At 43.7% G+C, this 18,719-nt stretch overlaps 1 protein-coding gene across 6 annotated transcripts in view; it reads left to right on the forward strand.

The window, feature by feature from the left end:
- The window catches only part of LOC134344521 (5'-AMP-activated protein kinase subunit gamma-2-like), a 512,949-nt gene that overhangs the window by 223,145 nt on the left and 271,085 nt on the right, over positions 1–18,719 (forward strand). Inside the window, exon 1 of one of the 6 annotated variants that reach the window (XM_063044469.1) lies at positions 2,913–5,542. The exons of the other annotated variants lie outside the window; for them this stretch is intronic. Coding sequence (XP_062900539.1) covers positions 5,500–5,542 — 43 coding nt within the window. The 5' untranslated portion in view covers positions 2,913–5,499. Of the gene's footprint in view, positions 1–2,912; positions 5,543–18,719 lie in introns of those variants that run through there. 6 annotated transcript variants of the gene reach the window in all.

Consider the following 18,719-nt stretch of genomic DNA (forward strand, 5'->3'; position numbering starts at 1 on the left):
TATCATAGTACAGTGGGTAAACTTTCTACATCTCAGTTCCAGCGACCTAGGGTTTGCGTTGTCCCTGTAACCACATAGGTTCTCTCTGTGTGCTTTGGTTTCCTTCTACATCATCTGGTTGTGAACACACATTGCCTGTGGCTGTGCGGTGAGAGGTAGGACCAGAATCAGAGTCACCAGCCTGTGACGTGAAATTTGTTATCTTAGTAGCAGCAGTTCAATGCAATACATAATCTAGCAGAGAAAAAACAATAAATAAAATAAAAAAAATAATAATAAATAAACAAGTAAATCAATTACGTATATTGAATATGTAACTCTCAGTTTGGCTAGTGGCTTAATATAGGGGATGATAGCCGCCCGGCCAGCCCAAACTTAAGAAATCTCGTTTGGGTGGATGCTGCATGATGTGTCCCCTGTTACAAATCAGTACCATGAAATAGCAAACAGTACACAATATGTGATTAAACGATTGAGCTTTATAATTCTTAATTTGACTATATGGTTAGTAAAGAAACAAAAGAAGAAAAGGGCCCATTCTCATGAAACAGTCTAATGCGCAAACGTCGTGCGTATATAGAGAGTAGAGCAGTGGGCTAAGCACACACCCCTAAGGTGCCCCAGTGTTGATCGTCAGCAAGGAGGATATGTTATCACCAATCCGCATAGCTTGTGGTCTTCCGCTTAGGAAGTCGAGGATCCAATTGCAGATGGACCTTCACACAAGGAGTGGTGAACCTGTGGAATTCTCTGCCACAGGAAACAGTTGAGGCCAGTTCATTGGCTATATTTAAGAGGGAGTTAGATATGGCCCTTGTGGCTGAAGGGATCAGGAGGTATGGAGGGAAGGCTGGTACAGGGTTCTGAGTTGGATGATCAGCCATGATCATACTGAATGGCGGTGCCGAATAGGTGCAGGAGTGGGCCAAATGGCCTACTCCTGCACCTATTTTCTATGTTCCTATGGAGGTACAGAGGCCCAGGTTCTGCAACTTCTCAATCAGGATCGCTGAGGGAGTTGATGTGTAAGTCAAGAGGATGAAATGCGATTAGCGCGAGTGGGTGTTTGATGATCAGCGTGATCTTGGGGAACTGAAAAAGCACAGTACAGTATGATTGTGGGGATGAGTCTTTCCACTGAGAAATGCAACGTGTGAAAGGGTTGAAAATGTACAGTACATAATGGAATCATTTGATAGGTGTCTGGTGTGTGTGGGTGTGTGTAGATTAACTGCTACAACACCTGCCTCTCCAAAATTAATAATAAAGCATGCACAAAATGCCTATGAACTTACAGAACAGTACAGCACAGTATAGGCCATTTGGCCCATGATATTGTGTCAAACTTTTAACCTACTCCAAGATCAATCTAATGCTTCTCTCATGCACAGCTCTTCATTTTATGTTCATCCATGTGTTTATCTAAGAGTCTCTTAAAAGTCCCTTAAATGTCTGCTTCTACCATTACCCTGGCAGTACGTACCATGCACCCACCACTCTGATGTCATCCCTATACTTTTGTCCATATCCCACCATATCTTAAAGTTATTCCCTCTTGTATTAGCCATTTCTATATTCTATTTTCATATTCATATGTGCTTTGTGCTGTGTAAGACTGTTGGTATTGTGTTTTGCACCTTGGCGCTGGAGTGACACTATTTTGTTTGGCTCTATTTATAGGTAGTCATGTATGGTTGAATGACAATTAAACTTTAATTGGTTTGAATTGAATATCTGTTTTAACATAATGAACTTCCACCCTGGGGAAAGGTGTTTGCTATCCACTGTATCAAGACTGGATAAATCAGGAAGCTACTGTGTGATGCAGCATCTTTGGGGAGAGAAACAGAGCTAATGCATTGAAGATGTATCAATGAGACTGAGAAAAACTTGAGATGAGGTATGCTTTAACTTAGAGAAGTGGGGAGTAGTGGAGAGAACGAAGGGTGGGGAGAGCAAGAGGGATTCAAGGGAAAGGGATGTGCTCTGGAAACAACAAAAACAATGGAGGGAAATGGAAAGCAATGTGGATGAAGGAATGGAAATGCCATCGGAGAAAGGAACAGAGCTTTCATAAAGGGATGAACTCAGCAGGTCAGGCTGCAACTATTGAAATGAATCAACAGTCGACGTCTTGGGTCGAGACTCTACTGATGAAGGGTCTCAGCCTGAAATGTCGACTGTTTATTCATTTCCACAGATGCTGCCTGACCTGCTGAGTTCATCCAGCATTTTGTGTGTGTTGCTTTGGATTTCCAGCATCTGCACGATCTCTTGATTTCCACAATGGGATAGCTTTTAAGTTTTTTTTAAATTTAGAGATACAGTGCAGAATAGGCCCTTCTGACCATTTGAGCCATGCCACCCCTGTAAAGCCCCACAACCCTGATTTTACCCCTGTCCTAATCATGGGACAATTTACAATGACCGTTATGTCTTTGGACCTGTGGGAGGAAAGCAGAGCACCCGGAGGAAACCCACATTTTCCACGGGGGGTTTATGTACAGAGACTCTTTACAGACAGCGCCAGAACTGAACTCCAAACTTATGATGCCCCGAGCTGTAAAAGTGTCACACTAACCGTCATGCTACTGTGGTCTTCATGTTAGGGTAAGGTATTGGATAAGTTCTTTATGTCTCAATTTTTTAACCAAAGGCTGACTGTTTAATGAGTTATTTAAAAGAACATTCTGGAAGCCTTAAACTGAAAGCAGAATTAATTAGAGTTATTTCTAGAAGGTTGACTGACAAGACAATGTTTCTATACAACAGGATTCCCAGAGTATTAGCCTTTATTTATTCATTTCTGAATAAATTTATTAAATAATTTATTTAAAATAATTTATTCACTTTCCCTGTTGCAGGCAAAGCTGGTGTTGATTGCTAACTTCTAATTGCCCATGAGAAGGTGGTGATGAGCTGTCGTCCTGAACCAGTTCTGGTGAAGGTACTCCCATGGTGATGTTAGGCAGGCAGTTCTAGGATTTAGACCCAACAAATGGTAATGCCTTTCCATGTCAGAATGCATAGGAATGGTTTAAAAGTTTATAAAACCATAAGGAGCAGAATTAGGCCATTTGGCCTGTTGAGTCAGCTCTGCCATTTTGTCATGGCTGATCCACTTACCTCTGTCAGCCCCAGTCTCCTGCCTTCTTCCCGTATCATCCATGCCCTGAACTAATCACAAATCTATCAACCTCTGTCGAAAATATACCCAATAACCTGGCAACAAATTTCACAGGTGTTTGCTGGCATACAGAGTTGCAGTTCCTGTTGGCCAGTGGTGGAGAGAAGGAATGTTTAAGGTGTGGATGTCCTGGAGGGTAACAGATTTCACGACATTCACCTAGGCAAGTACAGTAGAGAGTACTCCATCATAGTCCTGTCTGGCTTGTGTCTGGAGCGGTCCTGGAATGCCCAATAGGTTTAGTCTGTCACTGCGGGGTACACAGCATATTATATGTGGCTGGTTCAGATGAGTTTCTGGTCGAATGGGAAAGTTAGCGTAGATTATTAATGCATGCATGAATCCTGAGCTACACCAGAGCACCAGCAACAACAGAAGTTAAAAGAAGAAAGTTAATCTGTTGGAAGGCTCCAGGTATAATCCCATCCTCACACCCTATGACATAAAAACTGAATTTCATTAAAATTCCATTTTGAGTAGTTTTCACTTTGGAATGTCTGCCCTATTGAATAAGTTAAAAAAGGTTTTAGGTTGGGCAAGGGTGGTGTTGGTTAAAAAAAAAATAAATTACACATAAAATCCACAGTCACTGAGAAAGGGGAATTGTTTGGCCATCGTGCAATGACGGGACAAAGGAGCAGATGGACAGGGGGGAGAAAGGAGAGGCAGTGGATGTCATTTATTTGGATTTTCAGAAGGCGTTTGATAAGGTGCCACACATGAGGCTGCTTAATAAGATAAAATCCTATGTCGTTACAGGAAAGATACTGGCATGGATAGAGGAATGGCTGACAGACAGGAAGCAGTGAGTGGGAATAAAGGGGGCCTTTTCTGGTTGGCTGCTAGTGACTAGTGGTGTTCCTCAGGGGTCAGTATTGGGACCGTTACTTTTCATATTGCTTGTCAGTGATTTAGATAATGGAATTGATGGCTTTGTGGCAAAGTTTGCAGATCATAGGAAGATAGGTGGAGGGGTAGGTGGTGCTGATGACTTAGACAAATTGGAAGACTGGGCAAAAGAGTGGCAGATGGAATACAGTGTTGGCAAATGTATGATGATGCATTTTGGAAAAAGGAACGATAGTGCCAACTATTATCTAAATGGGAAGAAGGTTCAAATATCAGAGGTGCAGAGGGACTTAGGAGTCCTCGTGCAAGACTTCCAGAAGGTTAATTTACAGGTTTAGTCTGTGGTAAAGAAGGCAAATGCAATGTTGGCATTTATTTCAAGGAGAATAGAATATAAAAGCAAGGAGATAATGCCGACCCTTTATAGGACACTAATCGGGCTGCACTTGTAGCATTGTCAACAGTTCTGTGCCCCATATCTCAGAAAGAATGTGTTGTAATTGGAGAGAGTCCAGAGGAATTTCATGAGGATGATTCTGGGAATGAAGGGGTTAACATATGAGGAGCATCTGGCAGCTTTGGGCCAGTACTCACTGGAATTTAGAAGAATGAGTGGGGATCTCATTGAAACCTACCGAATGTTGAATGGACTAAATAAGGTAGATGTGGAGAGGATGTTTCCTATGGTGGGGTGTCCAGAACTAGAGGGCAGGCCTTAAAACTGAGGGGTGACCTTTTAGAACAGAGGTAAGGAGGAATTTTTTTGGCCAGAGTAGTGAATCTGTAGAATGCTCTGCCATAGACTGCGGTGGAAGCCAAGTTCATGCGTATATTTAAAGCGGACGTTGGTCAGGGCATCAAAGGACATGGCAAGAAGGCAGGTGTATGGGGTTGAGTGGGATGCAGGATCAGCCATGATGAAATGGTGGAGCAGACTGGATGGGCTGAATGGCCTAATTCTGCTCTTATGTCTTATGGATTAGAACCACTCTGGTTATATGTAATTTGTATGGGCTGGACTGGTCTTTACAGATGACTGGAAAGGCCAGTCCACCCTATGGGGCTCTCCACAGAGTGACACAGTAGTGTAGTGGTTAGCATAACACTTTACTGACCTGGGTTCAATTCCCGCCACTGCCCGTAAGGAGTTTGTACGTTCTCCCCATGTATATGGGTTCCCTCCGGGTGCTCTGGTTTCCTCCCACAGTCGAAAGACTAAAGGCTGATTTATACTTGTGCGTACTAGCTTACACCAAAGCCTACGCAAGTGGGCTATGCCGTTGTGAGCATTTATACTTGTGCGTTGGTGTGTCTGCGTCTCTCTGCAATTCACCGCCAAAACGCTAGTTGGCGGTGGGGTTTCTATGCCACTGTGTTGAGTTTCTTCATGTTCAAATTTCAAACAATGGCGACTGAAACTGAAGGAGGGTGAATTTTCTGTGCTTGTCCGGCCACTGAGAGACATGGATGAGGAAATGCATTTCAAGTATTTTCGGATGTCGGCAGGTAGATTTGACGATTTGGTTCATCGTCTCCAACCATTTATTTCGCATCAGTGTACGCACAGTATACTCTGAGACTGGCAATCACCATTCGAGTTTTAGCTTCAGGTGGAAGTCAGCAGCTATATACAAACTGGCATCAAGCACAGGGTCCTCCATAATTTCGGAGGTCTGTAAAGCTTTATGGAAAGCATTGCAGCCAGAGTTCCTTCCCTGCCCTTCAGTCGCCCAATGGGAAGCTATTGCAGCGTAGGAGGAAATGTGATGCTACCAAGCGGACCAATCACAGTTGTTCGGTCTGCGTCGCCGTGACGCGTAGTTACATTTTGGGAGAGGTGCGCGTTAGGCTACGGCGTAGAGTACAGTGTAGGGTATGCGGCTATGCCGTATCTATGGCGTACATTTGACACACATGTATAAATTGGCCTTTACTGGTTGCAGGATTAATTAGTCATTGTAAACTGTCCTGGGATTAGGCTAGAATTAAGTCAAAGGATTGTTGGGTGGTGTGGCTCTTAAAGTCAGAAGGACCTATTCCGCACTCCATCCCAATCAATCAATAAGTTAGTTAGTCCTTCGGCAGTGTGGACAAAAGATGGCAGTCACGTTGGTTTGGGGGGGTTGCTGGCTCGGCCTTTCCTGGCCAGCCTACGTCTCTCTGCTGCAATTGTCCTTCCTGCCTCCTGTCACTGCACCCTTACGGAGGGAGGAGTGCCTTTCAAACCAATCCTGGGAGGTATGTTCCCATGTGTCTGGGTTGATGCCAAAGTGAAGTTTTCCAGGGGTCCTTGTACCATTTCCTTTGGCCTCCACGGGAATGCTCTCCTTTCTGTAGTTTGCCGTAAAGCAGGCAGCCGATGGTCTGGCATACAGGCTATGTGGCCTGCCCAGCGTAACTGGGACTGCATCAGGATGATGTAGATACTGGGCAGGCCTGCTTCCATAAGTAGCTTAGTGTCAGGGATTCTGTCTTGCTGCTTAATGTGGAGGAAAGGGGAAGGGGGAATAGCTTCTTGGTATCTACAGTGACTTTGTGCCCCCTTGTGGTTAGGATTCAAAATTCAGATTTAAATTTAAGTTTAAGTTTAATTGTCATCCAACCATACATGAACACCCATGCATCAGCCAAATGAAACAGTGTTTCTCTGGGGCCAAGCTACAAAACATATGTCACATATAAGGTAGCAAGTAACCATATAGTCAGACAAAAAATATATGTATATAGCTCAAGTCCCTGAGTGTCATGTCCTGTAAATTGATGCTACATGGGTGTTATCGGCAAGGACAAGCAGTTCTCAGAAGTCCACATATGACCATTCGCACGCACGTGTATGTATGATTTATTTATCACATGGAAATATTGTGAAAAATATCATTTGGTTAATAACTAACACACCCGAGGATCTGCTGGGGGCAGCCTGCAGTTGTAGCCGCACATTCCAGCTCCAAAGTAGCATGCCCACAATGTTCAGCAGAACAACACAGAACACAACAAGCAACAAAATAACAACAGCAAAAGAAGCCCCTTTCCTCCCTCCCACCCACACACATAAACTGTCCTTTAATCCCAGGACAAGCCGTCTTCTTCAGTCCCTGAGTCCAGCAGACTCGGACTCAGGCCTGCTGACATTGGCTCTGATTTCCTTCACAGACTCGGACTCAGGCCTGCTGACATTGGCTCTGATTTCCTTCACAGACTCGGACTCAGACCTGCTGACATTGGCTCTGATTTCCTTCACAGACTCGGACTCAGGCCTGCTGACATTGGCTCTGATTTCCTTCACAGACTCGGACTCAGGCCTGCTGACATTGGCTCTGATTTCCTTCACAGACTCGGACTCAGACCTGCTGACATTGGCTCTGATTTCCTTCACAGACTCGGACTCAGGCCTGCTGACATTGGCTCTGATTTCCTTCACAGACTCGGACTCAGGCCTGCTGACATTGGACTCTGATTTCCCTTGCAGACTCGTTAGACCACAAATTAAATTAGTTTATTTTTGTCACATGCACTGAGATATGCTGAAATACTTTGTCTTGCAGGCTGACTGTACAGATCATTTCATTACATTGAGGAAAACAACGGAATGGAGAATGTGTGTTACGGTTCTAAGTTTACCACTGTGTTTTAGTGATGGAAGAGCAGAATATTTAGCTGGTAGATGGGGCACCAATAACATGGGCTGCTTTTTCCTGGATGGTGTATAATTTTCTAAGTGTTATTGGAGCCGTACTCCTCCAGGCAAATCGAACGTCTTCCATCAGATGCCTGATGTGCCTTGCAGATGGTGAATGTGGTTGTGGTATCTACAATACATGAGTTTATTGTTCTTGGAAAGTATTTCTACCAAAGTGGTTTGCCATTGCGTTTTGCTAGGCAGTGTCTTTACAAGACTGGTGACCCCAATTCTCTTCAGAGTCTGTCTGCCTGGTGGCATAACCAGGGCTTCTGATATGCACCAACTGTTCATACAACCATCCACCACCTGCTCCCGTGGCTGCACTTGACCCTGATCGGGGGGAAGGGGGGCTTAGCAGGTGCTACACCTTGCCCAAGGGCGACCTGCAGGCTAGTGGAGGGAAGGAGTGCTTTACACCTCCTTTGGTAGAGATGTATCTCCACCCGGCCACCCAACTGGGAATAGGAAACAAGATGTTCTCAGTAATATTTTTATTTACACAGTTTGTCTTCTTCTGTACCTTGATTGTTTGACACTCCCTCTTTATGTATTGTTTTTCAGAAATTCTATCGTATTTCTTTATTTTCCTGTAAATGCCTGCAAGAAAATGAATGTTGAGGCTCTCATGGTAACATACAGTATACGTACTTTCCTAGGAATCTCATGATAGCATAAGAACATAAGAATTAGGAGCAAGAGTAGGCCATCTGGCCGACGAGCCTGCTCCACCTTTCAATAAGATCATGGCTGATCTGGCCATGGACTCATCTCCACCTACCTGCCTTTTCCTCATATCCCTTAATTCCCCTACGATGCAAAAATCTATCCAACCTTGTCTTAAATATATTTACTGAGGTAGCCTCCACTGCTTCATTGGGCAGAGAATTCCACAGATTCACCACTCTCTGGGAAATGACACTTAAAGGATTGACGGTGGATATGCAATGGCAAGCATTTAAAGATTGCATGGATGAACTACGACAATTGTTCATCCCAGTTTGGCAAAAGAATAAATCAAGGAAGGTAATGCACCCATGGCTGACAAGAGAAATTAGGGATAGTATCAATTCCAAAGAAGAAGCATACAAATTAGCCAGAAAAAGTGGCTCACCTGAGGACTGGGAGAAATTCAGAGTTCAGCAGAGGAGGACAAAGGGCTTAATTAGGAAGGGGAAAAAAGATTATGAGAGAAAACTGGCAGGGAACATAAAAACTGACTGTAAAAGTTTTTATAGATATGTAAAAAAGGAAAAGACTGGTAAAGACAAATGTAGGTCCCCTACAGACAGAAACAGGTGAATTGATTATGAGGAGCAAGGACATGGCAGACCAATTGAATAATTACTTTGGTTCTGTCTTCACTCAGGAGGACATAAATAATCTTCCAGAAATAGTAGGGGACAGAGGGTCCAGTGAGATGGAGGAACTGAGCGAAATATATGTTAGTAGGGAAGTGGTGTTAGGTAAATTGAAGGGATTAAAGGCAGATAAATCCCCAGGGCCAGATGGTCTGCATTCCAGTGTGCTTAAGGAAGTAGCCCAAGAAATAGTGGATGCATTAGTGATAATTTTTCAAAACTCGTTAGATTCTGGACTAGTTCCTGAGGATTGGAGGGTGGCTAATGTAACCCCACTTTTTAAAAAAGGAGGGAGAGAGAAACCGGGGAATTATAGACCGGTTAGCCTAACGTTGGTGGTGGGGAAACTGCTGGAGTCAGTTATCAAAGATGTGATAACAGCACATTTGGAAAGCGGTGAAATCATCGGACAAAGTCAGCATGGATTTGTGAAAGGAAAATCATGTCTGACGAATCTCATAGAATTTTTTGAGGATGTAACTAGTAGAGTGGATAGGGGAGAACCAGTGGATGTGGTATATTTGGATTTTCAAAAGGCTTTTGACAAGGTCCCACACAGGAGATTAGTGTGCAAACTTAAAGCACACGGTATTGGGGGTAAGGTATTGATGTGGATAGAGAATTGGTTGGCAGACAGGAAGCAAAGAGTGGGAATAAACGGGACCTTTTCAGAATGGCAGGCAGTGACTAGTGGGGTACCGCAAGGCTCAGTGCTGGGACCCCAGTTGTTTACAATATATATTAATGACTTGGATGAGGGAATTAAATGCAGCATCTCCAAGTTTGCGGATGACACGAAGCTGGGCGGCAGTGTTAGCTGTGAGGCGGATGCTAAGAGGATGCAGGGTGACTTGGATAGGTTGAGTGAGTGGGCAAATTCATGGCAGATGCAATTTAATGTGGATAAATGTGAAGTTATCCACTTTGGTGGCAAAAATAGGAAGACAGATTATTATCTGAATGGTGGCCGATTAGGAAAAGGGGAGGTGCAACGAGACCCGGGTGTCATTATACACCAGTCATTGAAAGTGGGCATGCAGGTACAGCAGGCGGTGAAAAAGGAGAATGGTATGCTGGCATTTATAGCGAGAGGATTCGAGTACAGGAGCAGGGAGGTACTACTGCAGTTGTACAAGGCCTTGGTGAGACCACACCTGGAGTATTGTGTGCAGTTTTGGTCCCCTAATCTGAGGAAAGACATCCTTGCCATAGAGGGAGTACAAAGAAGGTTCACCAGATTGATTCCTGGGATGGCAGGCCTTTCATATGAAGAAAGACTGGATGAACTGGGCTTGTACTCTTTGGAATTTAGAAGATTGAGGGGGGATCTGATCGAAACGTATAAAATCCTAAAGGGATTGGACAGGCTAGATGCAGGAAGATTGTTCCCGATGTTGGGAAAGTCCAGAACGAGGGGTCACAGTTTGAGGATAAAGGGGAAGCCTTTTAGGACCGAGATTAGGAAAAACTTCTTCACACAGAGAGTGGTGAATCTGTGGAATTCTCTGCCACAGGAAACAGTTGAGGCCGGTTCATTGGCTATATTTAAGAGGGAGTTAGATATGGCCTTTGTGGCTACGGGGATCAGGGGGTATGGAGGGAAGGCTGGAACAGGGTTCTGAGTTGGATGATCAGCCATGATCATAATAAATGGCGATGCAGGCTCGAAGGGCTGAATGGCCTACTCCTGCACCTATTTTCTATGTTTCTATGTAAAAGCAGTTCCTCCTCATCTCTGTCCTAAATCTACTCCCCTAAATCTTGAGGCTATGTCACCTAGATCTAGTAATATACATATATAACATATACATTCTTTGACAATAAGTTTATTTTGACTTTAACTTTGACATTTGATCTCCAGTCTGCTCTCGTAGCTGTTCTGTTTTTGCCATTGATCCCGGTGAGTGTCAGCTCCTTGACGTTGATACAAGGAATTCATTGACCCTGAAGTCAGTGATTGTTGGAGTTGCTTAGTTCCTGGCAGTGAAGTGCCAATGGACACCATTTGTCACTTGTCAACCCAGAGTTGAGTGATATGTTCAGATTCAGAATCAGATTTATTATCATTGACTTACTTGTTGTTTTGTGGCAGCAGCACAGTACAAGACATAAAAATTGCTGAAGTTACAATAGCACAAAGGAAGAATAGTGAGGTAGTATTCATGGGTCATGAACCATTCAGGAATCTGACGGCATAGGGCAAGAAGCTGCTTCTAAAAAGTTCACTGTGCGTCTTCAGGCCTCTGTACGTCCTCCCTGATGGTAGTATTGAGTAGAGGATATGTCCCGGATGGTGAGGGTCCTTCAGGATGGATGCCACCTTCTTTAAGCACCGCCTTTTGGAGATGTCCTCAGTGGTAGGCGGCTTATGCTTGTAATGGAGCTGGCTGAGTTGACTTCACTTTATGAAGGTTTGCAGACAGAGTTGAACAATGTTCAGTCATCAGCGCGTATCATCGCCCTGACTTAATGGTAGTAGGAAGATCATTGTTGAAATAGCTCAAGATGATTGGGCCTAGGACTCTGCTCTGAGGGACCCCTGTAGTGTCATTCCAGGGCTGTGATGGCTGACCTTTCTTCGTGTCATGTAGAACTCCAGCCACAGCAGTGTTTCTCCTCTCCCCTGTTAAATTCAAGATTCGGCAGGGCGTCTTGACCACAATCATGGGGAAAGTTGCACTGATAACAAGGCCAGTCACACATAACATACCTCGAGATCTCTGCTCTTTAGACCAAGGCTATGCTGAGGTCTACAGTGCTGCCTTCGAGGTCTGGTGACTCCTCAGCATCAGGGAGCGAATGAAAATCAAAGAACTGCAGCATCTGGAAACAGGAAACAAAAGGGGGAGAGACAGCAACTGAGAGAAGAGAAGCAGCTAGTGTTTCATATCAAGGGAAATATTTCATACCTTTAAGCTGAAAGCTTAACTTTCCACTGATGCTGCCATTTTCAAGCAATCTCTGTTTTTAATTTTCAGTGAGCAAATTCCGATGAGGAAGTACCAGCCTCAGGAGTGAAGGGGGCACCTTGATAACACAGCAGTTAGTGCGACGCCATTACAGCTTGGGGCATCGGAGTTCAATTCCGGTGCTGCTCGGAGTTTTTACACCCTCCCCGTGAACGCATGGGTTTCCCATGGGTGTTGCGGTTTCATCCCACAGTCCAAAGATGTATCGGTCAGTGTAAATTGTCCTGTGATTGGGCTAGGGTTAGATAGGTGAGTTGCTGGGCAGTGTGGCTCATTGGGCTGGAAGGGCCAGTTCTATGCACTATCACTAAATCTATATAGTCATAGTCATACTTTATTGATCCCGGGGGAAATTGGTTTTCGTTACAGTTGCACCATAAATAGTTAAATAATAATATGTAAATTATGAAATAAGTCCAGGACCAGCCTATTGGCTCAGGGTGTCTGACCCTCCAAGGGAGGAGTTGTAAAGTTTGATGGCCACAGGCAGGAATGACTTCCTATGACGCTCTGTGTTGCATCTCGGTGGAATGAGTCTCTGGCTGAATGTACTCCTGTGCCCACCCAGTACATTATGTAGTGGATGGGAGACATTGTCCAAGATGGCATGCAACTTAGACAGCATCCTCTTTTCAGACACCACTGTGAGAGAGTCGAGTTCCATCCCCATAACATAACTGGCCTTACGAATGAGTTTGTTGATTCTGATGGTGTCTGCTACCCTCAACCTGCTGCCCCAGCACACAACAGCAAACATGATAGCACTGGCCACCACAGACTCGTAGAACATCCTCAGCATCATCTGGCAGATGTTAAAGGACCTCAGTCTCCTCAGGAAATAGAAACTGCTCTGTCCCTTCTTGTAGACAGCCTCAGTGTTCTTTGACCAGTTTAGTTTATTGTCAATTCGTATCCCCAGCTATTTGTAATCATCCACCATGTCCACACTGACCCCCTGGATGGAAACAGGGGTCACCGGTACCTTAGCTCTCCTCAGGTCTACCACCAGCTCCTTAGTCTTTTTCACATTAAGCTATATACTGTAATACTAAAACTCTCATGCTCTGTCTGTCTGTTTGTGACCTCCAATTAGCGCAAAATGGTGCATTACAGCGGCACTTTTTTTGGCTAAATCAAATTAAAATGCGCTAATTTACAGAATGCAGGCAAAGTTTAGGGTTATATATTCGTATAAAATTGCTCATTTGCAAAAATCAACAGGCTCCCTTTCAACCCGAAAGCCAATCTGCCATCATAGAAATCAGGTCGCGACAGCCCCACGCATGTGCACGGCCAGCCTCAGCAGCGATACCTACCGGAGCAAAAGGGCAGGGTAACTCTATTTCAAGTGGTTACATTCTGCTAATCACCATCAGCATGTGCAGGATTGGGACAGATCTAACTGCCACCCATCAATAAGAGATAATTAAATCTTATTGTAATGACGTACTTTGAGACACCTATAAAACTCTTTGCTGCAGTCAAAGGACAGCGGTGACTATATCACGTCCATTTAGGAGAGCGCCAACCACATCATCAAGAATAATCAGCATCCTTCGGTGTTACTGCTTCGTATCTTCTATCCAGCATTAGGGTAAAAAAAAAATGGTCAGCCTAATTATGCCGCGTGGTCAAGAGATGATGCCAAACGTCGTCGGGAAGTGGCAAGGAGAGGGAGAGAACAAGAATCGGATGAGGCCAAGGCCGCGCGACTCCAGGATCAAAGAGTCAGGACAAAAAAAGATGAGAGAAGAAGAGACAGAGGAGGAGAGGCATGCACGTCTCCAGGATCAGAGACAAACAACAAACAACAGAAGAGATGAAGAGATTGTGGATGAAAGAACTGCAAGTTTCCAAAATGACAACGAGATGCACAAGGGTGGCAGATAAACCAGAAATGATGCCATCAAAAGTGTCCTTCGTTAAATGAGAAACAGCTATATTTGCTTTGCTATGTGTCGTTCTTCTTTAATAAACTGAGGTTTTCTACTTCAGTTTCCAAAGCAAAGCGATACCAATAGCATTAAGGAAAATTTAATGTTCATTCTGGTCACATCAGACTGCACTACCCTTCTCTCAAAGGGTGCCCCAATGGGTCACTCCGTTGTCTGGTAGATACATACAAATACAGTGTATAGTATCCTGGCTGATAAGCGTTTTGTGAACTTCTGAAAGGGACACAAAAGAGAAGTAGAAATGTAAATTTCTTGTGAAATAGCAGCATATCAGCAGAATGTTGTAATGCACAGAAAGAAACAGCTTTCTATTTTCTCTATCCATGTTAACAAGCAAAGATTTTTCCACAATGGAGTAAGGTGAAGCATTTTGAGGCAGCAATGGGGTATCGATAGGGTAAATATAAGCAGGCTGTTTTCACTGAGGGTGGGTAAAACTAGACTAGAGGTCATAGGTTTGTCACATACCCCATGATGGGAATTAAGAACCAGCAGAGATGGAAAACACTTTGGGGTCCAGTATTGCTATTAACTAATAATATTTATTAGTAACTACGCAATGCAGTAATATAAATGTACATAAATCAAACAGGTTAGCAATGATATATATGAGTAAGTATATCAGTAAGTGTGGAAATATATATATGGAAAACCAAGCTTCTTTAAGCCTAGGGGTAAAAAGATACAGTCTTACGATGATGAGTACATAGAACATAGAATAGTACAGCACAGTACAGGCCCTTCGGCCCACAATGTTGTGCCGACCCTCAAACCCTGCCTCCCATATAAGCCCCCACGGGGTTGGTGGGAGAGTTTTTAATTGGATTAAAGATTTTTTGTTTGGTAGAAAAATTCAAGTTCGGATTGGATCAGAATTATCAAAACAGTACATAGTGGAAAATGGCACACCTCAAGGTAGTGTGATTAGCCTGTTACTTTTCATCATTATGATCAATGATGTCTTCACAAAGGTACCAGTGGATATAGGTAGGTCACTGTTTGCGGATGATGGGGCCTTGTGGAAAAGAGGCAGGAACATGGACCATATAATCAGGAAACTACAAGAAGCAATTGATGAAGTGGTGGAGTGGGGTTATGATTGGGGATGTAGATTTTCAGTAGACAAAACTCAAACTGTATTTTTTACCAGGAAAAGGGTTGAGGTAGGGAAGAAGTTAAGGATGTATGGGGTTGAATTAGAAAGGGTTGCATCATTTAAATTTCTGGGAGTTATATTTGATTCACGATTAACATGGGCAGACCATATCAGGAAAGTTGAGGAAAAATGTGAAAAAGTAATAAATGTGATGAGATGTTTGACTGGTAGGGAATGGGGAGCAAGTTGTTCAGCTTTGAAGAGAATGTATGTGGCTTTAGTAAGATCTGTATTGGATTATGGAAATATAGTATATGGATCAGCAGCTAGGCCTCTTATAAGGAAACTGGATGTGATTCAGACTCAGGCCTTGAGAGTGTGCAGTGGGGCTTTTAAAACGTCACCAGTGTCAGCCCTACAGGTAGAAATGGGAATAATGCCTTTGGAACTAAGAAGGATACAACTGATGGCAAACTACTGGGCTAAATTGCAGGGGCACAATGACTCTCACCCTACTAAAGGAGTGTTGCAGGAGTGCTGGGAAAATGGGAGGTTTCAGACTGATAACTTTAGTCGGGTAGGGAATGATATCGCGAAAGAATGTGGAATATTTGATCTAAGGATAAGTCCTTCAGTAGTTTATCCAGTTGTAGCTCCATGGAAGCTTGTATGGCCTGACATAGACTGGCATTTGTTAGAGGTAAAAAGGAAAGAAAGATATAAAACAGATTTGGTAAATGCATTTAACTGTCATGTGATGGAAAAGTATAGTGATTATACTCACATTTATACGGATGGTGCGAAGGAACCTGAAACAGGAGTGACAGGGTTTGGGGTGGTAATACCAGCAAAAGAAATTGGAATCAGCAGAAGAACACCTAATAAGTTAGGGGTGTTTACAGTGGAGATGCTGGCAGTGTTGGTTGCGTTGCAATGGGTGCAGAAAGCCAGACAAGCCAAAGCATTGATATGTTCAGATTCATCCTCAGTTCTAGCAAGTTTAAGGTCTTTTCACACAAACAGTCGGCGAGATGTACTTTATGAAGTCCTTCAGTTAGTTACAAGAATTGCAAATCAGGGAGGTCAGGTAAAATTTCTATGGGTTTCAGCACATGTAGGGGTGAAGGGGAATGAGAAGGTGGATGAGTTGGCAAAGAGGGCGTTAAAGAAAGAAAATGTGGAAATGCACATTAGTATCAGTAAAGCAGAGGTTAAGTGTGTAATCTGGGAAAAAGTTAACCGAATGTGGCAAGAAAGATGGGACAGGGAGGGGAAAGGGAGGCATTTATATCAAATACAAAAGAGTGTTGCAGTTACTAGGGTAGGTAATGGAAACAGAAGAGAGGAAATTGTGTGGACTAGGTTAAGGCTGGGGCATTGTGCATTAAACAAAACATTGAAAATGATAGGGAAACACCAGACAGGATTGTGTGAGGAATGTCAGGAAGAGGAGTCAGTAGAACATGTAGTTCTGAGTTGCAGGAAATATGGGATACAGAGAGAGACGATGAGAAATAAATTAAGGGAAGTTGGGGATGCAGGAATTCACATTAAAAGGGTTGCTGGGCATGGGTGAGAGAGCACGTCCGGGTATTTTTAGCGTTTTTAAGGGATACAGGGGTTTTTTATAGCATATGACGAATAAACAGGAATAGGATACTAGGATAGTCAAAGATGGGAGGGTGAAGTGTAGGTTTGTATATATATGTGTGTGTGTGTGTGTGTGTGTGTGTGTGCGATTGGGTGAAGGGATTTAGAATGTATGTCTAGTGCACATTCTGGAGCAGAGGGTGGCAGTAATGCACCATTAAGCTGGATGCCAACCGCCGTAAAACAAGATACAGACAGACAGATATAAGCCCCCACCTTAAATTCCTCCATATACCTGTCTAGTAGTCTCTTAAACTTCACGAGTGTATCTGTCTCCACCACTGACTCAGGCAGTGCATTCCACGCACCAACCACTCTCTGAGTAAAAAACCTTCCTCTAATATCCCCCTTGAACTTCCCACCTCTTACCTTAAAGCTATGTCCTCTTGTATTGAGCAGTGGCGCTCTGGGGAAGAGGCGCTGGCTATACACTCTATCTGTTCCTCTTTTATTATCTTGTACACCTCTATCATGTCTCCTCTCATCCTCCTTCTCTCCCAAGAGTAAAGCCCTAGCTCCCTTAATCTCTGATCATAATGCATACTCTCTAAACCAGGCAGCATCCTGGAAAATCTCCTCTGTACCCTTTCCAATGCTTCCACATCCTTCCTATAGTAAAGTTCAGTTCAGTTTGTAGTATTGAGTTGAGTAGTGATGGAGAGAGAGAGAGAGAGGGAGAGATTTGAGTCTTCAGGTGAGCTGACACCATCGATCTTCTCATTGTCCTTTGAAATCCTTTAAAAGTCACCAACTGTGACCACAACAAAGGGGACCGGTTTTCTATGGTGGAGCTATCACTCAGGCGAGGGTGGACACATGGACAACTCCCCACCAGTCAACCCTTTTCCTTTTCACTGCAAGAGTGACTGATCGACCTGCCTGATTGATCCTCCAAAAACCCACTTTTTCTGCGGGCACAACAAAGCTCATTCCGTGTCCATAACATGTGTCTGAGGTCTATCGTCTGACCTCCTATTTTATCTTCCTGTGCTGAGCACCAACTGACACTCAAATAACTCCTCCTTCCTCTCTCTGTGTAAGAAAATCACAAGCAGGCGTATGTCCTTGGGAAGTATCAACACGCTGCCGGAAATCATACCATCAATTGTCCATTAAATAATGTCACCTTCGGTCACCATAGGAATTTATGAGCTGCTCGGTGCCATCTCTCTCTCCAACTCAGCAGAAATCCAAAAGTTACTTCCAGTGCCTTAAAGTGACACTCCAAAGTTAGTCTTCGTCTCTCTCCCTCTTTTCAAAACAAGATATCGGTAAATCAATCAATCTCAATCTATCTCTCTCTCTCTCTCTCTCTCTCTCTCTCTCTCTCTCTCTTTTCAAAAGCACAGTTAATAGGGGTAAACGAGCACAGTTCATAGGGGTAATTCAGGACCCCGTCACAGGTTAAAATGAAAAGTGAAATATGTAAGAAGGCCCTCTTCAGACAGTGGTGAAGAGTGTGGAACAAGCTGCCAGCAGAAGTGGTAGATGTAGGTTCGATTTCAACATTTAAGAGAAATTTATATCAGTACATGGATGGGAGAGGTATGGAGGGCTATAATCCAGGTGTGGGACTATGAAGGATAAGTTTGGCACTGACTAGATGGGCCGAAGAGCTTATTTATGTGCTGTAGTGCTCTGCAACTCTCTGAAGTGAATATTCCTCTTTCAGCAAGCTGCAGTTAAATAATTGAACACCAGGGGGAGGTCTTGCTCCATGTGTGCTGAGCATTCTAACTGGTAATCTTTGAGCAAGTTTTCTCTGCACTTTATTTGTAATGAATGCTTCAACAGGATTGATCAGAACCACAAAATGAGTTACCTTTACCTGATGTACAGTTATTGTAATGCTGGTGACCGAGGTTGCAATTAGAATTAAGTTCCTTGTTTAAAGGCAAGAAGAGCCCCTGCGGAGAAGTTTTGTTGCTATCCTTCTGGATCACATTTTATAGCTGCCAAGTTATCAGAGGGTC

Source organism: Mobula hypostoma, chromosome 3, assembly GCF_963921235.1.
Source record: "Mobula hypostoma chromosome 3, sMobHyp1.1, whole genome shotgun sequence".
Lineage (NCBI taxonomy): Eukaryota > Metazoa > Chordata > Chondrichthyes > Myliobatiformes > Myliobatidae > Mobula > Mobula hypostoma.